General features: G+C 43.9%; 1 protein-coding gene across 4 annotated transcripts in view; it reads left to right on the top strand.

Annotated features, from left to right (window-relative positions):
• Positions 1 to 24220, top strand: part of bcas3 (BCAS3 microtubule associated cell migration factor) — a 289933-nt gene that overhangs the window by 101131 nt on the left and 164582 nt on the right. For 3 of the 4 annotated variants that reach the window (XM_079354708.1, XM_079354709.1, XM_079354711.1), the window contains exons 20-22: positions 4568 to 4668; positions 7712 to 7908; positions 8146 to 8243. In XM_079354708.1, the coding sequence (XP_079210834.1) occupies positions 4568 to 4668; positions 7712 to 7908; positions 8146 to 8243 (396 nt within the window). Of the gene's footprint in view, positions 1 to 4567; positions 4669 to 7711; positions 7909 to 8145; positions 8244 to 9521; positions 10086 to 24220 lie in introns of those variants that run through there. The other variant, XM_079354710.1, reaches the window with a different exon arrangement.

Raw genomic sequence — 24220 nt, 5'->3', positions numbered from 1 at the left:
TCCCTACCTGTCATATAATGTGCTAATTGTGGAGACTGACTGACTGGTTGGCTCGGCTGCTCTCTTGGGACTTTGAGGCCCATGACAGGCCAGCCACAGTTGCCTCGTCAATAGATCTAATTGCTCCGAGAGAGGGGCCAGAGTGAAGGCTTTGGAGCATCAGGCGTTTGGTAAAGAGAAACCATGGCGCCATCACTGGGTCAGTAATCAAAGAGAGGCAGAGAAAGGATGGGGTAAGTGTAGCGCTGGCTGAATGAGGGAGCTGTCAGTCAAATACGCCTTGAATGATACATAATGACTAAGCTATCCAAGTCTGTCAGTGTGCCAGCATCTATCTGCCAGAGCAGGAGGAAAGCAAGAAGAGAGGAAAGTGAGAAGAGAGTCAGGTAGAGTGCTGGAGAGGGGGCTGAGCAAGTGAAATGTCAGGCAACCAAGTGAGACAGGTCAAGAGAAAAAATAAAGGATAACCAAAATTAACCTTAAAAAATATGAAAGAGATAAAGGTGAACAGAGCAAACAGTCCTGACAAGGCGGCTGTCCTCTGTGCACTGTGCAGCCAGCTTTCCAGATCCATCAGATTGTTAGCCCTTATCTCTCCCTGGAGATCGGCCTGTCCGGCCCCTGGCCCAAGGCCCCGGGAGGTCGGGCTACATCAATACCCAGGCTGCCTTTGTTCTTGTTCTGACTCCCTGCTTCACTGCTCTGGCTAACAGGCCACCGGCTACCGGACCTCAGGCCAGCACAACACCTCCTCTCTCCACAGTCAATAAAGACTTTGACACAGACGACTCTGTTCCTGGACGGTGTGGGGAAGCTTGTTTTTCTGCTTGTGTGGGTATGAAAGTGCAGAATCATCAGAGTTATAAAGAAAAGGACCCAAGATGACTAATTGGGGAATACATTTCTCTGCTATGGCCGGTCAGCGGAGTCCAAACATGTCTTCTTTCTACAGAACTTCGATATTACAGTTTGTTTGTTTGGCTTCAGAAATTACAAGGCATTTTTTGGCTTACTCTCTGTATGAACATAGACCCTTACATTTAATTGTTAAAACCATCAATACCCGTACACTCAAATGCAACCTTTACGTTTGGATGGACGGCAAATAAATGCATCCACTAGAGGGGGCGGTGTTACAGAGATCACTCCTCTCTCGCTTGATTTCTTCTGCTATTGCAATGCTTAGTCCCGTTTCAATAAGCTTTTAGAAAATGGACATCATGAACGCAGGGTACAATACTGAAACAATAGTCACATTTGCTGTTCTGACATCACATAAACCTTGAAATTACTGGATTCTTCTTCTTCTTTTTTGATTTTTTAATCTGAAGCTGCACTATATTGTCAAAAGCACATTTATGCTCGGCATTTAAAAGGCTAACAATCAAATGTATTTTCTCGGTTGAGTTTTCTTTTTACAAATTGTCTAAATGTCATAGCAGTGACCAAAATGGCGCTGAAGAAGGACATCAAAATGATCCTCTCCTACATCTTACATTGAGAGTAGGTAAATACTCTCACATACATGTACATATCAAATGTTCTTTTTTTCTTTTCAGAACTTCTTCGTAGGGACACATTTCTTATTCTCTTACGTTTCTTGAAATTCTGTTTATAACAGCTGTGCATGTAGCCGTACATTCAGACTCCTGACTTGAGTGTGTTGCAATAAGTTTGCACTTAAAATTTTAGCCGTCTGTGAAATTGCATTGACTCGCAGTCTGTTAAGAGCCAGTAATGAGCGCAGTAAAAGCAGAAGGCCGAGTGTCTGGCGAGCTGGACACTAAAGACGAGGAGATTTGACTGTAACTGCCATGGTCAGTCTGGCTCCTGCCTCGCACACACACACACACACACACACACACACACACACACTCAGGCACAGAGGAGGGAATGCCTCTTTGTCTCTTTGCTTGACCCGTGGGGATGACCACGAGCTCTCCACACCGGAGCCTGGCTGTGACTCCGGCCAGTGGAAGCCCCTCCCACACACACACACACACACACACACACACACACACACACACACACACACACACACACACACAACCTACGCACACAGGAAACTCGATCCAGCCAGTCCACCAACTGCTTCAGAACATCAATAATTAATTAGAGAACAGCTATTGGCCCCAAGGGTCAGAGAGCAAGGAGAGAGAGTGGGAGCAGTGGGAGTGAAGGCAGTGGGAGGAAGTGAGGGAGTTGTGATTTTGTTTAATAAGTAACACAACACAGGCTTTGTTCTTCTGTCTTTGATTTTTAGTAACAGCATGAGAACCATTCTCTGCCTCACTTTCTCTTGCTTACACTCCGTCTGCGCCATGTTTGTGGGTTGAGCAAATATGTGTGAACCCTGATTAGAAATATTTTTTTTCCACTTAGAACTAGAGGTATCTTTCCCTGCTCATAGTTCATGTTTCTCCCCCCAAAAAATAAAAAGCTTTAGACAACACAGTCTGCTCTTTTGTTTTTTTTGTTTTGTTTGCAGGAACAGCAGCATATCAGGCTGCCAACTGTATACACATTGTTTTAAAATGAGCTTTTGCAGTTCTTGATCCCAGTGTTTATTTCGATCATTTGTTAAAAGATCTTTAAGTTCTGTTGTTTTTTGGTTACAGCTTTGGTTTCTGCAGAAAGTGCGTCTGTCTCTCGGTTCAGCCCACTGACTGAAAATATGCTGGCAGGATTTACTGTTTAGACCTTTTCTGCTCAAATTATATCTGTGATTTAATGAATCACCTGAATCGACCGTTATAATCACAGAAACAAGTCAAATAAAGGACTTCATGTTGAGGCTGTTTGCTCATTTCCAGACACAATAGGTTGCTGAGTTGAACGTTATGAGTCAAATTGAGGGTTGTCGTGTTACCAGACGTTATGATACTTGTAAAAATCATACACTATTGATACTTGTTTGGATACCATGGAAACAATAATAAAAGTCCCAGGCCTCCGAATATTGTGTAATCTCTTGATTTTAATTCACAAAAGGTGCAAGCAAACTCCTCCACACTGTTGAAGCTGCACAAACACATGGCAAAGTGCCGGGGCCAAGGGTGTTTGTGCAATAGAGACTCCTCTGCAGTCACTTCCTCCGCTGTGTGTGTTCAGAAGAGACAGAAATGTAACTGTCTTTAAGAGTTGCCAGAAGGACCTGAGAAGTGTCGGCGTTTACCAACCTGTGAATCTGAACGGATCCGAGCGGCTCTTTCTCTCGCCACAATTTGAGTAGAAAATACAAATGTTACGAAACTAAATCAAAGTATACATGTTTTTTGGCTACTTGGTGTCAGGGTGTGGTCACGTGAAACGCTATCATGCTTTTTTTTTTTTTTCATTAACGTATCAGGATGTTATTTCTTCTTTTTCTTTTCCCATTTCTTCCTCTGTACTTTGCTTCCATTCATTCCAGTCTGAGTCATGCAATAAGATGTTTTAATCATGGCAATTATTTTCAATCAAATTCCACATAAGTATCTTTGTTTAATTAAGAACCTCAATTTATCATCATGATTACCAACTTTGTCTGATGCAATCTTATTAGTTTCTTTGCCTTTTTAATCTTCTGCAGTCCTTGTTGCTCCTCATTTCTACTGACACGTTTAAACACATAGAGCCACACTCCAGAATCAGGTGTATATAGTGGGAAATGTGAAGGTGGGGGGGGGGGTTGGATTTGACGTTTGTTGCAGAGGCGTCAAACACCAAACCACCTCCATCAAGCCTGTACGAACACCTGGCACGTGTGTTTAAGTGTGTGTGTGAGTGTGATGAAGACGGGAGCGCCTCCTGTGCTCCAGATGTGGACCTGACAAGTTTATTAGCCTGTTCTGTGTTAAACAAGCTTCTTGCCTGAGGTGGGGAGACAGAGAGAGGACTGATTCTACACATTAGGCCTCATTCTCCACGCCTGCTTATTCAAGCCTGCAAGAACCCCATCTGTCTCTCTCTCTCTCTCTCTCTCTCTCTCTCTTACTTTACCGTACACTTGCTTTTCTCTCACACACTGGCACGCACAATATGCCCAAGCGAGACAAGGAAAAATACGACTTTTTTTTAACATTTTCTGTTTTTACAACTTACGACTTTTTCCTGAAATGATAATATTTCAGAACAAAATCACTGCTTTTTTCAGCCCTCGTGTATTGGTATCGACTGTCGAATAGCATGCCAGTTAAAGTCTCATGACTCTAACACACTTTAATAAAGTCGTTGTCAGTTACTATTTTCCTTCACAGGCTGATTTAAGTTAATAGTTAATGGTTATATGGGATTGACTGGCCTGCTTTGACTGCTCTGACAGCCTTGACTCTCAAATATTTCTCTCTTAAAGCTGCATCACTGTCATATTTTATGACATTGGAGGTTTTTACACATTTCAAGCATATCAAAAATGTAGGAAACACTGAATACTTGAATTTAGAAGGCCTTTTCTTTAAGGAGCTTTCTGGTTTGAAACTAATGTTGGCACAAAAAATGATCAGTGTCAAAATATCCAAAGTCAAGATTGGGAGCCAAATCATCTCATTATTTATTTCTGTGCGTGTCTGTGTGCGTGTTCCCTCAGCGATGCCTCCAGGAAGCCCAGGACCAATCACACGTTACGAGTCGTCAGACAGCCTGGCGTCGGATCACAGCGGCCAGGAGGACGAAGAGTGGCTCTCTCAGGTCAGACTCGACCTTGACAAAAAATACAGTGACATTAAGTTTTGTAAATAAGACGGTGACATGCAGACTGGTGATGGAATTTAGCTGATAATGAGTGAAATGCCACGTTGAGGTCAGATGCAGGTTTCCTCTGCATAGATAAGTTGGTGATTGTGTGAAATAGACGCGCACGATTCCTGAAGAAAATGCTACAGACCTTTATCAAAACTTTGATCTGTTTATTTTCTGATCGTCTGATACCAAGTTTTATCCCCAAAACTAAAAGAGATCCAACACTGAAGTGTCTGCTGCCTTACGCAATTATCAAGTGAAGCACAGATGACCTCTGAAGATCAAGACACCAAATCAATAGTCTAAAAAGATTGCAAGAGGACTGAGAATTTGAAGTACTTCTTTTCACCCAGCCTCTGGTAAACAGGCGAGGATAGGAGGAGCCAGAGGTCAGCTCGCCATTCTGAACAGCCTCATCCCATTTGAGTGATTTTTTTAAAATCCATTGTTCAAATCCATCAAATCTGTCAACACGTTGAGTCACACTATTTTATTCTACTTTTAGAGGATATTGTCGGCAAGCTTTGGACATGCAGAAAGTAGCTCCCCCCCTACAGATGTCCTCTTCTTGCCCGGTCTGATATCATAACTGACTTTGTGGCTTCTCTCTTGTCTCAAAAGCCGCCCAAAGTTGTGCTGACATGTTCATACTATATGGTCAGGGCTTGTTAGGAAAAATACCCATACACACACCTTGGTTGTTTTCAGCTTGGTTAACCATCAATGCACTCATCTCTGGTGTAGGCAGGTAAGCCACTACATTTTCACCATCAATAATTCCACTGCATGCATAATTGATTGGTTAAAATGCACCCCACTTAGCTTGCACAGGGCCTGGTCCATATCTGCCATGATAGTTTGCCAGGAGCAAAACTATCCATTGCACTAACCTGGATTTTTGGTAACTTCCTGTCAGTACAGTGGTAGTGATGCATTTGTCAGTGGTTGGAGGAGAACATTAGAGCTCTTTATGCCGAAGTGTGTCTGCAAATAGCTCCTATGGAACGTTCCAGAATATCAGAGAGTGGTTATACGTGGTAGTTAGTTTTTATTCCACATCCATTACCCTTTGTAGAAAGACAAGAACATGTCAGGCACAACCGCTTGATGGATTAGAAATGATACAGGGGTGTTCCTACGAGGGCGGCACCGGATGGCTTAGCGGTTACGTCCCGTGCCCAATGTAGGTTGGCTTTTGTCCTCGCCTTCTTCTGCATGTCATCCCCTAATCTCTCCCCCAACGTTTCTCTTCTGCTGTTTATCCCTTGAAAGCAAAAATTGCAACTTTATAAAAAAGAAACGCTAAATAGGCCACGTTAGAGCTGCAGGATTTCATTATATCAAAGAAGCCACAATTAGATTGAAAATGCCAAATAACTTTAACAAGGTGACATTATAATGTGTTTAAGGTGGGGTCATTGAAATGACTATTAGAGAAAATACTGGATATAACATGTCAGCATGATGCGTTCAAGTGAAACATCAAGAACAATTTAATGTGAGACACTCAAATAAATATGACATTTGGAGGAGACATGTTTAGTTTGCCTCACAATATACAACTGAAATACTTGTTTACACATATTGTTGTCTCGTCATTTAGTAATGGAAAAGCTTCTATAGCTGCATCCAAAGGACTCCGATCGATCTCTACACAGGGATACTTCGTAAACTGGTTGATGGTTGAGAAGCGCCAAACAAGCTTTTTACCCATTATTAAGCTTTATCTAGTATTAGCCTGATGCCCCGCCCACATAAGAGAGTATAGCCAAAAAAATGAGGAACGGGCCCTCAGCTGTGTCCAAAGAGATAAGAAGGGGAGGGGGGGTTGGTGGATGACACTGGACTGCAACATCTGGGCCGTCCATCCCTCTGCAAAGTGGGCACACTGGCAGCTGTTCATCTCGGCGGCTGGGCGTGACATTGGTGGTGTTAACTGGCAGAGCACACACACACACACACACACACACACACACACACACAGAGTGACAATCCTCTTCCCTCCTTCTGTGGCCTAGTTTGCACAGCTGTGACAAGCCGCCTATATCTGAACCTGCATATGCATATAGAAGTGTTAAAACACAGACACATGGGAGAATTAAGAGACCCAAGCTCTCACTGGTCTCGGGGATGTTGGCACCTGGCAGCCAGGGTGAAGCGAGTCTGTGAGCTGAGAGCTGAGAGCTGGGCTGAGGTGAGAGACGAACACGTACAAAGTAAAGATAATGAGATGTGAGCAGCGAGACACCAAGGTGCGTGCTAAGTGCTGCAGGGAGTTGAAAAGTCAGAGCTAGCGTGGCAGAGCAGTTTAAATGAGAGTCCAAGGCAGGAGACGGTTAGAGAGTCAATTTTAGGCAGAGAGGAGATGGAGACCGGAGGAGGCAGTAATAGTCCCCCCCCCCTCCCCTCTTTCTCTGCCCGCATTAGTGCCACTCAGCTTGGGCGCCCACGGACCACCTGCCACACCAGTGCCATCTTACTCTCCCAGTAGGCCTCACCTCAGCCTGGCTGCCATGCTGCTGCTAGTGTCACACTCATATTATCCCTCTGGGAAGGCCTCACTTCATGCCGCCGGCTCTTCCAACACACACGAGACCTTGACGTGTTCTGACTTCACTTCAGACTTTCAGTGACGCAAGAGTTCAGAAGGCTTTTAGTTCAATGTCAGGTGGCTGAGTTCACCTGAGTACATCGCAGAGTTGGAGTTGAGGTCAGGTTTTGTAACATTCACTGTTTGTAAGAACAGCCAAAGAAAGTGAAGTGCAATAAGAAGTCATTTTGAGCTTTTTTTGTAGTTACCATCTGAGTTGGATCTCACTTTTACTCCCAAGTTGTGTAATGAAATGTTTATCGTCCACCTTTCTGGCTGTGTTTACATGGACTATAATAAGAATGACACAATGTCTTTTTTGGATTTTGGCTTTTATACAATGGGAGGTAGCGGCGATGCCTCGTCCAGTTTTCAAATGGATCCCTCTCTCACCTTTTGCAGGTAGAGATTGTGACCCACACAGGGCCCCACCGGCGCCTGTGGATGGGCCCTCAGTTCCAGTTTAAGACCATCCACCCTTCAGGCCAAACCACAGTCATCTCGTCCTCATCCTCAGTCCTTCAGTCCCAGGGCCCCACTGACATCCAGCAGCCTCTTCTGGACTTTGACACAGATGACCTGGACCTACACAGCCTCAGGTATGTTAAAGATGTCAATAAATTGGTTCCCTGGGAGTAAGAATCAGTGCTCACAGCTGATTAGTCCTGGTTTGATATGCATCATTCTCTATTCTCTACGTATAGAGAATGAATCTCTATACGTAGACAGCTCTATAATAATCCCTGAAACAACAGCATCACCCTTTATGTGTTCCTGAGCCAAACATCCATACATGGTTCTTCCACAGGTAATCATTTTAATATCTGTTTGTGCAGGATCCAGCCGGTCCGCTCAGAGCCCGTCAGCATGCCCGGCTCGTCACGCCTGGTGCCGGATCGCAGAGGACAGCCCAACATCATGGACGCAGGAACAGGTAGGAGACGTTCTCCATTTACTCCGCTGTTCTTCCATCCTTCCTCGACTCCTCTGTGACACATCTGTGGTTCTTCGATCTCATCGCACTCCGACCTGCCTCATGCAGTCGTAGCTTATTCCTCTCCACTTTCATTGTCTTGTGGCCGTCTCATTCTGTTGTGTTTTACTGCCATCAATCCCTTCCCTTCAGACTCACAATGCTGAGAGCGTATACGTCAGCGTGACCCACTACCCACTCAGTATGGGGACGACTGTTCCTACGCCAGCACATCATTCTCTGTCTCTTTTATAGAATAAAAGCTCGTCGACATGTGGGACAGATTTTCTGTACTTTTTTTTGTTTCTTTCAAGGTATGAAAAAATGCACCAGCGTGGCACCGTCAGAAAACATTTCAAACATGACCATTTTTTACATTTCTTATTCAACGTTCACAAAGAAAGCACTTTTTATGTGGGGATAGAAAATCTGTGATTATCAAGGGCTGTCAGCATTAAAAACATATTGCAAATTCACTTTTTTTTTTTAAATCCTTGGAGACGGCTTACTAGACAAGGGTAGGTCACCTCGAGACATCGAACATTTGACTTTTTCACCGTCCTCTTTCGCTGTTTTGATTTAATGGTCGATCCATACCGAGTTCCCTTTTGCTGTCTCCCATAAGTTTGTAATTTTCTTTAAAAATAAAAGCAGGATTATAACTAAACAGAAAGTAAAGTACCCTACTGTTAGAAAAACACAAAATCAAAACATAAAAACACTTTGAGATGATGGCATTTCAAGCTATAAGGGCTTTCAAGTTCATGAAATATTAACATATTCTCCTACAGAAGTACTTCCTTCATAGTGAGTGCTCTGGTTGTGATGGGAATCCCTTCATACTACTATATTCAGCTACTGGTGGATTATAAGTATCTACTGCTAATCGTAGTTTTTGCAGAGTTGAGGAGGTTCTGTTGCATCCTCATTGGTCCTTTTTTATATATAAAGATCCTTTGTTGTTGTTTGAGGAGGCTTCCAGCCATCAGACAGGATTGATACGGTTCAAGTGATTCTGATGTCCCTTTACAGGTCTCCTGTAATCTCGTTACGATGTTTGGCTAATCCAATCACACACACGAGAGGATTTTCCCTGTAGAATATGTCTTTTACCCTCAAACTGTCGTGCTGTTTGGTGGCTCTTGACGATGTGTGTGTGTGTGTGTGTGTGTGTTTGGATTATGCGTGGCATTTAGAGCTGGTGCGGGTGGAGGAATCCTGTTGCCTTTTGTGTGATAGAAGAGATAGAGGAGGCGTCTGCTGACAGAAACATCACCGGTGTGATCTGAGGCTGACTGACAGACGCTCCGGCTCCTTCACTCAGGTGTCAGCAAATATTTACAGCTCGTGCCAGAGAAAATAGTTTCACATCCCTGATAGTGTGTTTGTCTTCTGCACATACTTTTCAACACGTTCCGATACAGCAGATAATCACAGATATGATCGTTTGTTAAACACAGTTCTTTCTTTTAAAATCAACATGAAGCTGCAGTCACGTGTGATTTATTTATTTATTTTTTACTCTGATTGGATTTTTCCCCTAGAAAAATAAGCTTGTTAAGCTTTGAGTAATAGACTTTTCATAAATAGCCCTTATTTTCTTTGATAAGTTTATATAATATAAAAAAGTGATGTTTTTGGGCCTGTAGACTTTTCTTTAGCTGTGACAGCTGGAGAGAGTGGGAGACCACATGCAGTAAAGACCGGACTCGGACTCCAACGCAAGGCCGCTGTTTCCTCCAAGCATGGGGCGCGCCACACAACCACTCGGCTTTCTGGCACCCCCCCGTTTGTATAATCTTATAATACTGTATCAACACTACTTTGAACAAATGAACTGAAGTATTGAACACAACTTTAAACTGGTGCATCGTTATCAAATGTTTCAGAGGTTGGGGCGCCGGTGGCGCAGCGGCAGCGCGCGCGCCCCATATAGCGAGGCTTTGCTCCTCGCGCGGGCGGCCCGGGTTCGCGTCCGGCCTGTGGCCACTTTCCCGCATGTCTCTCCCTGCTCTCTCCCTGTTTCCGACTCTGTCCACTGTCTTATCAATAAAGGCATAAAAGGCCAAAAATAAACCTTTAAAAAAAAAAAAAAAAAAAAAGTTTCAGAGGTTCATTTAAACGTTATTCTAGGGAGTCTGGAGATGCACTTTAATAATTGAAAACTTGTTTGCTTTGGATTTGAACGAGTGAGTAAACAGATGAACAGATGTGATTCATTCGTCATCGAGAACATCATCTGTTGGTCAGCTTCCTGAGGTAGGATAGAAAATAGTTTTCATGTCAGTCAGAATGTCTCTTTTGTGTAAAAAGGATGAATGTTTTAAAATAAGATGAATACATGAATAGAGCCTGACCGAGTTATCAACTCTTCATGTTGGCTAATTTTACCTCCAATAGGCGCCGATATAACTAGACTTATTCACCAGTGAATAGCATTTCATTTGAGTTTCATCGTATTGCACTCACAGTAGTCTGTCACCAGCAGAGTGTACTCTACGGATTCTTCTCTGTTTGCACTTCTTTTAATTCCAAACATACCTGATAGCATGCTGATCAACAAATGGCACTGCAGTCCTTCGAAAACTTCACAATATCCCCGTGGCTCAGAATGTCATGTAACTCTTTCTTTCACCATCCTTCAATGTTTTTCGAAGCATGTCGATCTCGTCAGCTTCATTCCAAACATATCTATGCCTTTTTTTGCCTCCTAAAGTGTCATGGGTCTAAACGTGTAAGGACCAGGCTGCGGAACTGGGCTGGTTGATACTGACATGGAAAAAGCTGTTCCTCCAAAGTGTGAACCTACAGCTCCCCCTGCGTCTAATCCCCTGACCTTCTCTATCCTCCTCTTCTTTCCCCGTCTCTATCTGCATCCTTCTATCGGCCTCTGAGTCCTATCTGTTGTTCCTCTATCTGCTGCTGTGTTTTCAGTTTCTTCTCTAACTGGTTCAGAGCAGAGAGAGACAGGAGGACAGAGCCAGGCCCAGGGATGGAGGTGATGCTTATCTGTATGTGCGTGTTAGTGTGGGTGTGTGTGTGTGCGTGTGCGCAAAAAGAGGGTTTAGTGTTGTGTCCTGTCACTGCTGTGGCGCCGCCTCTTATCGCACACACATCACTTTTGTCTCACCCTCTGAAGAGCGCGGCTGTGTGTGTGTGTGTGTGGCAGAAGTTATAAGAGTGTGAAGGCTGAGAGCCACAGTTTCATTGTGTTTTTAAAGCAGCTTAACATGTTACCAGTCTGAGAGTAATGAGAAGCAATCATGCATTTCCAGATGTGCTTATAATCTGCATTAAAACAGAGTGAGCATAGAGCTGATATTGAGATAGGTGACACATTTCCGAGCGTGCTGTCAATGTTTAGATTTCACTGATCGAAGGTTGATAGCAGCTCCTCTGCTGGACTTGAAACCACCAGAGACGCTGATATTGTGGCAACACTTTAAAATCTTTCATCTCTTTGTCAATACAAATGACGATTCATGACTCCACATGTACTTCACATAATTATGGCTTCACACTGGGTATGGGCATTTTTACAAAGCTGTGATTGGTTGAAAACGCTGTTCTGATACTTTTGATAATTTCAATTCGGACATGTTACAGTTTGTTGTTTTTGTATATATGACAAGTGCTGGGGAACACATTGCTGCTCACAGACTCAGATTATACATTTGAAGAGAGAGGTCAAGTACATGAAACGTCAGCCTGCTCCTGAAAATATAAATTTGAGCTCACGGACACACGGTCTGAGAAGAAACAAGAGAAACAGACACAATTGATATAAAGTGAGAAAATGATACATATCTCAATATAAATATAGGAAATGTTTGATTGATTTAAACCTGTAATTTCACCATCGAGACACTGGGAAAGGGGAGGAGCTAATGCACCTTTAACACTAGTGACCACCCAAAATTAACAAGAAGAGGACAAACAGCCAATCGTGTTGCAGGGATTAGGGATTAGGGATCAGTATTTTAGTAGGCAGCCTTATGGATGTTTGGAGCAAAATGGAAACTTTCACTCAGCAGCAAAAATCAGCCTTTGAGTTTGAAGGAAAAATTCAATTTGTCCTAACGCCGAACCCGAATATGAAGCAAATGTAGGAACACACAGGCGTTTAAGATTGAAGTTTGAAATGTCAGTATACTGTGGGATGTGTGCATGTGGTCTGCTCGTGCTTTCCAGTCGTTTCTTTCAGAAGTAAAGTGTCTCCTTCAGAGTCCTCGGGCTCAGCGAGGTCGTATAAAAGCTGCAGTTTTCTCCACAGTGACTCACTTACAGTCAGTCAGTCTCCCCAGTGTCTGCTCCCATCTTATCTCAGCCCATACACTCTGCTTATCTCTGTTTCCCCGAGGTGATGGGACGCCATCTGCATGGACACACATACAGACGCACACACAAACACACACACTCTCTGTATGTTGTACAGTGCTTCCAGTCATGGCTTCTTGACTCAGCATATCTGTCTCTGTAGAGGGGACAAAGGAGCCCGACACCAACGCTGCTGTCTCACTTTCCACCAGCCGCAAAATATACAGGATCAATGTGTAGCTGTTATCAATACCCCCCATCTGCACCCCAGGCCTGGCTGTGGGGTGTGTGTGTGTGTGTGTGTGTGTGTGTGTGTGTGTGTGTGTGTGTGTGTGTGTGTGTGTGTGTGTGTGTGTGTGTGTGTGTGTGTGTGTGTGTGTGTGTGTGTGTGTGTGTGTGTGTGTGTGTGTGTGTGTGTGTGTGTGTGTGTGTGTGTGTGTGTGTGTGTGTGTGTGTGTGTGTGTGTGTGTGTGTGTGTGTGTGGAGGCGACTTCAGCCCCAGCTAGACTACACAGTGGCATTTCGTGGCCCAGGATGTCGTATCAAGAGAGAGAAAGAAAAGGAGACAGACCTGAAAGAGAGATAACAATGCAAGACTGAAAGAAAGAGTATTTAATCTTACCACTGTGTGTGTGTGTGTTGTGTGTTGTGTGTTGTGTGTTGTGTGTGTGGGTGTGTGTGTGTGTGTGTGTGTGTGTGCGTGCGTGCGTGCGTGTGTGACCTGATAAATCATCCAGGCCGGCTCCACACTCTCCTGTAGTTGTGTTTTGACTCTGCAAATAAAGCCACCCTGCATCAAAACAGGAAGAGACAACAAAACCCCTTCATGTTGCGTCAGCCGTGTTGTTGTTTTTGTTGTTGTCATCTTCAGTGGGTGTGTGTGTGTGTGTGTGTGTGTGTACAGTATGTCCTTGTCTTTGTCGCCACGTCTCTGCCTCACTCTGTGTGTGTGTTTGTGTGTGTGGTTTATCTGCGGCGGTAGATCAGTGATAGTGTGTTAGCTGGCGGCAGAGCAGAGCAGGCAGGACGAGATGGAGCTGTCTTATCACAAAACGCCAAAAACACTTTAGAGAGCTACTGGACTTTGGCACTGTGAGTGTGCTTCACTGTGAGTGTGCTGGAGTGAGACCGCTGCACTGATTGACATGAGAGCCCATCAAAGGATTAGCATTCGTTTTCTTTCTCTGACAAAAGAAAGTAAAGACGAGCTTTAGGAATCCAGGTGGGACAACATATAGATGTGAGTTCATCATCCTGACTCGTGTGTGACAACGTGCAATTTTCAAATTGATGGTGCATAATACCCAGGATCAAATTAAAAAAAAACAAAAAAACATGGCAGATGTCCCAGCCAATTTGACTTACCATGTCCGATATTCATGACTCCTCACAATGGTCCTTAAAACGTGAATGAGGGCAAACATGTCTGGGAGCTAATTGGCTAAAGGAGAAACTGACACTGGAAGAAAAGATGAAGAAGATTACAGCTGGGAAAAGAACAAAATGAAGCTTGATAACAGCTGAAAAGAAAACCTCCATGCAGTGAATAAGTACATTACTTAGTAAACTTGAGTCATTAGATATCATCAATATCAATACATCGGTTATCACAGAATCACTGTATTGTGATGTCAGCCACGTACCTTGTCTATCTATTACCTTTATATTCTCGTATCTTTTCGTATTGTGAATGGTTTATTTAACTATATTTATCATGCATGTTTACTCCCATACTTGGTATTGACCCATTAAGGTAAAATCTTGGGTGTGCAACATTTCCCAACGTGTCAGTTACCTGTCACAGACCTGGCAACTCCGTCAATGGCGCTCTGCTTCAGGATGGGATAAAGGAGCTAGCTCTGCAATCTTCAAGTAATCATCCATTTACATTGTCAAGTGAAGCAGAAATCATACTTCTGCCTCTGATCTCTGCACCTATAGACATAATGCTGTGGGGACCTACAGAGGGGACAGTTTTGAAGCATTAGGCTGTAGACCAGGCAACAGTTTCTGGTGAGAACAGAATGGTCATGTTACTGTGTTTTCTGTATGTTTGCCCTTGTGACTTGAGTCGAGTGTGTGTCAGTCCATTAGCAGCATCCTGTAAAACAGTCAGTTAATCAGTGTGGGATCAGCAGCTATCAGCCATTAGCCACATCCACCCCACATTATCACAGCTCAGTTACCATCACTGACACTGTGTGTGTGTGTGTGTGTGTGTGTGTGTGTGTGTGTGTGTGTGTGTGTGTGTGTGTGTGTGTGTGTGTGTGTGTGTGTGTGTGTGTGTGTGTGTGTGTGTGTGTGTGTGTGTGTGTGTGTGTGTGTGTGTGTGTGTGTGTGTGTGCGCGCGCACTTATTCAGACTCTCACATAAACATCATATATCATGTATCATAGGTCTCAGTGAGATGTCGCTTCACAACAAACCTCCAAAACAGCTTCAGTTTCCGGTGTCAAATATTAAGTTAGCATGTTGACATCTGCTGTAAGGATGAACAACATCTATACGATTTACATTAAAGCGTTACGTAAGGCCTCAGAATCACTGTGGAAGAGAATTCACGTGTTTGTAACACACTTTTCTTGAACACAGCTAGCCAGCAGGGAGCGCTTCAAATGTTTTGGCCTTTAGTCTTTTTGGTTGATGTCAGGCTGTCCATCGATGGTGGGAACTCTTGGTATGGATAGTCTTTGTAATAAAATGATTCAGCTCTGGTAAAATACCTTTAATCATCATAAAATGAATTTAAAAAAACACCAAAACATTTTTAAATGGTCAGTAGAATCTTTAACTGAGCATTATATCCAGTGAACTACAGCTTGCACAAACACAACAAGGTTTCTCGCATTCTTTTCTGTGAAAGCGGGCATGCACCTGTTAACATCGCCAACACAGTGGCCCTCTTGTCCCTGAGACCCCACCACCATCAGCACCACCACCCTGAGGCGAGAAGGGGCTTTCCCGTGCATTATTGTTCTCACAGGGGCTGGAGGAGAATGAAAGAGGGCGCTATGAATGAGTGAATAAAAAGGACGACACACACACCTGCACACACACACTCACTCAGACACACACTCTGCCTGCCATCTTTCCCTCCCTCTTCATACTTGAGCAGCCATTTAAAAGAGTAGGCACCTGTGCTGTGGTATTCTGTCTCCCTTTCTTTTTCTAATACACACATACCCCAGTAAGTAACCTATACCCCACAATTACCTCCCGGCCTCATAAAGGGCCCTTGTGTTTTTGTGCTATAGTGGCCACACTGACAACGGTGATCGCGCAGGCCAGAAAGATGCCCGGCCATTCGATCTCTTCCTTAAAGACAAAAACCCTCATTTCCCGTGACCCCCCCCCCTCCCCTTCCACATCCCTTCATTCCTCCTCTCTTGATTTTATTTTCATCAATAGCCACCTTTGTCACCTTGCTGCCTCTTTGCCCCCCTCCTCCACCCATCCTGTCCCATCGCCTCAGGGTGTGTTTGGTGACCCTTCGGTTGGTGACAGGACTTAACAGCAGATCTCTGTGGTCATCGGCACTCTATTTAGTCTTTGTCATCACCAGTATTCAAGGCTAAAGGGAACCGCTGAGCTGTTATCAGGATGAGAAAACTGATCTGCTGGAGAATCTGAAAGAAAAGGAAGTTTGAGTATGGACGAATAACGTACTTAAATATGGTTTACATACAGGTCCTGGAATTCTTGGAATATCTTCTGGTAGTTTGAGATGTATACCCCCAGACAGATTTTATCGATGGAAGCCTGAGAATAAATGTGAATGTTAGGAGTGTTTTTGGACGCATCATGGTGGCTATGACTGAAAATGCTACTCAGGGAGAGAGACGTCCAGATACGTTTTGATGGTTCAGTAAAGAAAAGAAAGAGAAAAACACCTCATCAAAAAGTCTTTTCAAAAAATGATGATTACGATGAAAGTGCACAGAAAATATCCAGACCCATTTACCCTAATTGAAAGACTTGACACAATGTCCTCTCTCAATCGAAGGTTGACGTTTGGATCCCCAGCTCCTTCAGCAACAGGTCCGATGTGTCCTTGGGCAAGACACTTAACTCTGAATGGCTCCCGCTGCTTCGTTGGCGGCACATGAATGTGATTAGTAACTTCTGATGGTCTCACTACATGAGTAGCAACCAATGCCATCAGTGTGTGTGAAGCAAAGCATTGTGAGTAGTAGTAGTAGGAGGAGATTAGAAAAGAGCTAATGTATATAAGCTCAAGTCCATTAACCATTTAACTGCTAATTTCTGTTCAAATAATCAACAAAGTTAAAAGTCACATTATGGCTCTATTGTTTCAGGTGTTTAGGATCTTTGACTAATGAATGGATAATGAACCTTTGAGCAGCATGAATGGTAACTCAATTGATGTAAATGTTTCTTCCTTTTTTCTTTGTGTCTCTCTTCTGTAACATCTCTGAGATTTATCGTTTAGTCACTTTTAAGACTTCAGGAAGTGTGTTGACTTGTGTGTGTGTTTCTGTACGTGTGTATGAGAGTGTGAGGCTTCGGGGACTGAAGGGCGGGAATGGTTTAGCCACATGTAGGGATTTATGGCGAGTGTATGCGTGACTGAGTGCGATCAGGGAGTGACAGGGATTGATATGGGTGAGTGCTGATCAGGTTTTTGTGCTGCTGTTATCTGTCTGTGTGTGTGTGGGTGTGTGTGTGTGTCGTCTGTCTCTTTGTGTGTTTGTGTGTGAGTGTGTGTGTGTGTGTGTGTGTGTCGTCTGTCTCTTTGTGTGTTTGTGTGTGAGTTATGTGTTTTGTGTTGGCACACTTTTAATCTGTAAGAGATGGAATGCCCTCCAGCATTAGTGTTATACAGCAAGTGCATGTGTGTGTGTGTGTGTGTGTGTGTGTATGTGTGCATCCATGTGACTGTGTGTGTGTGTATATATGTGTGTGTGTGATTTTGTGTGCATGTGTGTGTGCAGAGCCAGAGGGCAGTGAAGACTGAACAGCTGCTCTTTATAGTGACTGAACGGACACCAATGTGTCGGGCATCTGCCATGCGTTCACCCTACCGCCTACCCACTGGAGTGTGTGTGTGTGTGTGTGTGTTTGTGTGTGTGTGTGTGTGTGTGTGTGTGTGTGTGTGTGTGTGTGTGTGAGAGAGACAGAAAGACAAGCCGTGTTGGTGTGTGTTATCATGTAATCAATTGTTCTTTTTATTAGTATTTGCAGATTTATTTAACAATTATTTTTTGGGCAGAAAAACGTTTTAATGTATGTGCATTTTGTTCTGGTGTGTGCTTGTGTATTTGTGTGTGTGTGTTTGTGTTGTGTGTGTATGAAGTGTATGTTTCTGTGTTTGTGTGCGTGTGTGAACCAGCTGCTGAAACACAGGATCATGTCAACGTTCCATGTTCATCTCCAGTGTGAAAAGGCTCGCACACACATGTACAAACACTTTCATGTCACACAGCAGCAGTGTGTCGCAGTCAGGGGGCGAGGGAGGGCGAGGGAGAGGGAGGGAGGGCGAGGGAGGGGGAGTTGCTTTGGTGCCACCCTCTCATTCCCATGACCTCAATCTGAGGCAGGCGCTCTGCCAGGCTGCCCATTGCACTTGGCTGGGCCGGCCGCCACTTAAAGATGTGAGGGGGAAGTCGAGCTGCGGTCGTACACTGACCTCACACACTCCGACAAACACACACAGCATTGACTTCTATTGACTCTAAACACTGTCCTTCCTTAAAAAACAGTCAGAGGAACAGGTCACTAAATTCTTAATTGTTTTAGGATACAAATGTGCCCTGGACGACGCCACATCACATCACATTGATTATTTTAGTTTAAACCAGCAGAATATTTAAAATGTTAGTACCTGACACCACAAGCAGTGTTTCTTTGTGTGGGTCATTTCAAAAAGCATAGACTGCGACAATGATGTCATGGCCTACACTCTACTGTGAAGATGACTACAGCGTAGACCACTACAGCATAGACCACTACATCGTAGACCACTACAGCATAGACCACTACAGCATAGACCACTACAGCGTAGACCACTACAGCATAGACCACTACAGCGTAGACCACTACAGCATAGACCACTACAGCATAGAACACTACATCGTAGACCACTACAGCATAGACCACTACATCGTAGACCACTACAGCATAGAACACTACATCGTAGACCACTACATCGTAGACCACTACAGCGTAGACCACTATATCATAGACCACTACAGCGTAGACCACTACATCTAAGACCACTACATCGTAGACCACTACAGCGTAGACCACTACATCTAAGACCACTACAGCGTAGACCACTACAGCGTAGACCACTACATCTAAGACCACTACAGCGTAGACCACTACATCTAAGACCACTACAGCGTAGACCACTACAGCGTAGACCACTACATCTAAGACCACTACATCGTAGACCACTACAGCGTAGACCACTACATCTAAGACCACTACAGCATAGACCACTACATCGTAGACCACTACATCTAAGACCAGGGCACAGATTTCACCACAGAGATACAATTCAGGATTTAAAAGGATTTGGCTTTGTCAACCTCACTCAGACAATATGGTGTTTTCTCTTATTTTAACTTTTCACACATTCTCAGTATACACACACACACACACATAAACACACACACACACACACACACACACACACAGACACACACAAGGAACAACCTTCCTGTTACAATTACACCTTTATCATTCCTGTTAGGTGATGGAGTTTGGTGACCTTGTGTTACTCTCAGTTTAGCTCTGCCCACCATCAACTCTAATCAGCCATAACTGAAAACACCTGTCTGTGTGTGTGTGTGTGTGTGTGTGTGTGTGTGTGTGTGTGTGTGTGTTTGACCTTTTAAGTTAGTGAGGCAAAGCAGTAAATTAGGGACAAACTCTTACCAGACGTACATCTTTGTGCCTTTCAAAACACAGGCTGCATAATACTTCAAATCTTTTAGCGCTTCACTGTTTTAAAGTGTTTCTTTTTTTGTTCCTTTTCTTCTTCATGTCCTCAATGTAACACAGCCAAGGACAAAAACACAGCATCATCAAGAGTGACGCATCATCTTCCTTTTTTTTTCTCGCTTCTCTTCTTTCCATCTGTTCCTCTTTGCTTCGCTCACACTCTCTCAGTCCACACTTTGCTCTCTCTCTCTCCCTCTCTCTCTGACACTAACACTCTCTGACAGTGTCTCCATGCTGTCGCGCACTAATCCACCTCTGAGAGGTGTTAAAGCACTTCCACATTCACACACGCACAACCACAAACACACGCACACACACACACACATACACACACACACACACACACACACACACACACAGCGTCGCTCTGGATCCCGTAAGGTATCGATCTGCAATCCCGCTCGCTCTAATGGGATTTTTTACACCTAAGCATCAGAAAGGCCTAATGCATCGCTTCACTTCTGATGCAGTCACGCAAACACACACTCACTCACACTCACACACACACACACATACACACAAACACACACACACACACGCACACACACACACACGTTTGCTCATACACAGAAATTATTACGGCCTGGCTGGCAAGTGTGGTAAAAAATAAATATAGAGGATGGAAGAGAAGAATGCACTCAGCAGCATATGCATCTAACTCCCTCAGCATCTGACTCATGTCACAGATGTTCAGCATATCTCTACATCACAATAACACACACACACACACACACTCTCTACGTCTCTAAGTGTGACTGTGAAATAATGAATCCCTTCACACAACTTTTTAATGAAGACAAGCTCTAAGTCGTCTCTCTGAACCTGTCAAATTAAAACACAGGCTGTTTCTACACGTGTATATTTTTCATAAAAGCAGCACATACTACTCACTGCCACACATGCATTATTACTGTCCTGTGACAAGTTGCTGTTTCACGACATATGACCTGACTCTTCTCATACACTGTAGGTGTGAGAAACACTGGTGCCCCAAACTAAATCATTATTACTTTATTACACAGAACTTGAGAATTAGAGTCTCCTGTTAAAGTTGTCAGTAATATCATGACAAAGGTGTTGTGGTCTTTTCTATAATCCAAATAAGGAACATCAGGACAGGACAACAAACGAGCTATTGGCAGATTTGTGACTTCAATGCAGAATGATTTTGACACAGAAATGAATTATAGTGTGGTAACATCCACCAGGCACAACATGGCTGAATGTGAGTCTACTTTTCCTGTACACAAAGTCAACACAATGACACTCATGCTTTAACACATGCAGCTAACTCAGGTTTTACACGTGTGTGAACAGGCCGGCGAGCGTGTCAGTCAGCTCATCTGTTTGGATGATTTGTCTGTTGGTTTAGCTTCCTTTGTGGCATCAAGGGAAAAAAATGTAATTAACCATGTCTCTGTTTCATGACAAGAGAATGAAGTAAGCTACTCAAACAGCTTTGACTGAAATAATACAACATAATATACAAGCAGAGGCTTACGTGTTAGCTTGTTGGTTTTTGTGTCTTTTCTGACAGAAGTGTCAGAGGATTGAAGTTTCACATGCAGACGCAGAAATATTACTTGTAGAGACATCAATGTCCATGCTCCAAATATTGAATATCATTTTTCTGGGGTTGCAAAACAAAAAGCCTCTGTTGGCTTTTTTTTTTTTTTTTAAACTTCTTACTTTTCTCTTCATCGCCTCTTTCCTTCCTTTTGTTTTTCTCTGCGTCACCTCGGGGCTGACCAGGTGGGGGCCGACTGCAGGCTCATTTCCTTAGCAGGTGTGTGTGTGTGTGTGTGTCTTTCCTCTTGTCTGTGTGATTGCGTGCATGCATGCATGTGGGGAAGTGTGTGTGTGAGAGCACATAAATGCAGATACTATCTGCTCACCTGCTCCCGCCAAGCCACAGTAGCAGCCATTGTGTGTCCGTGCTGCTCAGCTAGAGACCAGCCCCCTCCAGGTGACAACAGGTGTGTGTGTGTGTGTGTGTGTGTGTGTGTGTGTGTGTGTGTGTGTGTGTGTGTGTGTGTGTGTGTGTGTGTGTGTGTGTGTGTGTGTGTGTGTGTGTGTGTGTGTGTGTGTGTGTGTGTGTGTGTGTGTGTGTGTGTGTGTGTGTGTGTGTGTGTGTGTGTGTGTGCGTGTTAAAGGATAATATCAAGGAGGATATTGTTTGTGCCGGGGTGGGAGGAGGGGGAGGGAAAGGGGAAGAGGTTACAGCCTTTCTCTCTTCACCTGGAAATTATGTCCTGCCGCCATTTTACTGGAGTGTGTTTCCAATCACCGCAGGAACGTGAGAAATGTCCGCTTGGGAATTCCTCCCCAGCTTCCTGTCTGTCTCACGGTGTGTTAGTGAGTATGTGTGGGTCTCTGTGTCTAAGGGGAACGATGAAGAGAGACGGAGAGGGTGTTGGTGCATGATTGTGGATGTGTATCAAAATGTGGCGAATTTCCTTGCCATCACTTCAAACCGATCATTTGCATTTACTCTCATTCTTTGCTGAATAGAATCCCCCACCTCTGGTCTGTGCACCTGAATGTCTTATTTGTGTTCGAAGAAGTATGTGCTTTAAAAGAGCTTGTCCTGCTTGTCTTGCTCTGCCGATCCTCACGGTTTAGCACGTGTGTGTGTGTGCTCCCTCTTCTAACTGAGCTGAGCCAAATGATCATCACATTAAAGAGCCAGAACTCCCGTCACTATCACTTTAAAGTTTGAATTCAGCACTTTCTGCCAGAGAGCCTTTTACTACCAGGAGTACAGAGAAGACTTGAATTGTGGCAAACCCAAACCATGATCTCTTCCCAAATGTAACCATATACTGTTAGTGCCCAAACAAAACAGACAAGCAGCACCTTTATCTCACGCACTTACTCGACTAGGTTTTTTTGCAAAGTGCATGTGTTGGATTTAAAAAAACAAGTGTGAAAGATTAGTTAAACAACAGCCCAGCGTGTGACTGAATGTGAATAAATCTGTGTTCTCTCCGTAGACTGTAAATATTATCGGACGAAGCCTGAGTGACGTCAGTACCTGCAGGGGGCTACAAACGCTCATCATCAGCCGCCATGCTAGAAATCCTGTCAATCAGCTGGAGCTGAGACGGGTTTGAAGCCTGCTGATGAACCGTTACATCGCGCCTATCTATCAGCTACAACTATTGCTAACATGTTTTTTTAAAAATCAAAACAGAGCTGTTGTTTGTACCAGTGTGTGCCATGAGGACAATTACTTATCAGTCCTATTTTCAGTTTGTTTATGCTGTACAAACTTTACAGACATGTGTGTCTTCAGGTCTTCCTGGAATGAGCTTCAAGCGGACACTCTGGACAAGCTGAAGGATTTTGCACTTCTGCATTAACTTAATTTTTTTTAGACAGGAGGTTGCCGTTGGCGTTGGCGTTAGCGTTGGCTTGGCAGCAGTAGCTCAGTCAGTAGGGACTTGGGTTAGGGGGGTTGGGTTGGGAACCGGAGGGTCACCAGCTCAAATCCCGATGTGGAACAAAATATGGTTGTTGGTCTAGTAGCTGGAGAGGTGCCAGACCACTTCTCGAGCACTACTGAGGTGCCCTTGAGCAAGGCACCAAACCCCATTAATGCATGTCCACAGGTCCTACTTGTGCATGTCTGTGATTTAGGCCTGTGTGTGTGAGAGAGGCATGCCTCTAAAATAAGAGCGCAAACTAGAAAGTATATAAAATTAAAAAACAAATAAATAAATACAATTTTAGTTAGTGAATCCTTAAAGAACGTCTTTAGTGGCCTAAAGACGAGAAGCTATATATGAGTGATCCATCTTCCATTACTATAAACTTATTTTCATTATTATGTTCCTGGCAAGTCTTCGATTCATGACTTATTTTTTGAAATCACTTTTTAATACATAAAACTTGTGTAAGTTGAAGGTCAGAGTGCCATTTAGCCTGTAATGTTTCTTCTTCCTGGTACAAAAACATGAACGCAAACTATAATTTTCCTTTTGATTTAGATAAGTTGGCTGTGTTCTCCTCTCTTTTTCTCTAAATGCATCGTCTTCCATTTGCACTTTCTGTCATAATTTGTTACAGATGTGTTTTCTGACTCACTCGGTTTTTTTAACCGACAACAGAAAAACATCAGAAAGACAAGAAGGGAGAGAGCATCAACAAAACAAGCATCATCTGCACAGACAAAAGAGAGGCTGAGACAGGAAACGCACACCTTGTCTCTCACACACACACACTTAGACACACACACACACTTGACTCTCTGATGTTTAGCCGGAGTGGCAGCACTAGCGCACGTTAGCATGTTGTGGCTGCAGAGCGTTGCATCTTTTTGCTGAGGATCATGGCAGAGGAGAAGTGACAGCTTTCTTAGACAGAGCTGTTTCCTTTTGTCCTTTTCTTGCTGTTTCTCTAGTTTGTCGTGTTTCTTCTTTTTGCAGCGTTGCCAGACGGAGCAGGTAGCTTGCAGCATGTTTGATAGACTGTCTGTTTGCCTTTTTGTCAGTTCTGCAACCTTTATACACTTTTGCTGTCAACTGACATTGTCCCCCTGTGTTTTAAGTTTTCTCTCCTTCCTCTGCTCCATCCCTGACTTCTCCCCCCATCTCAATCCCTTTAAGTCTCTCTCTGTCGCTGTTATCGGCAGCACAGGAAGCTGTTGTTTCCAT

The sequence above is a fragment of the Symphodus melops genome (genome assembly GCF_947650265.1).
Source record: "Symphodus melops genome assembly, chromosome: 10".
In the NCBI taxonomy this organism is placed as follows: domain Eukaryota; kingdom Metazoa; phylum Chordata; class Actinopteri; order Labriformes; family Labridae; genus Symphodus; species Symphodus melops.
The sequence above is the reverse complement of the archived record's forward strand: the minus strand, read 5'-3'. Positions and strand labels throughout refer to the sequence as shown.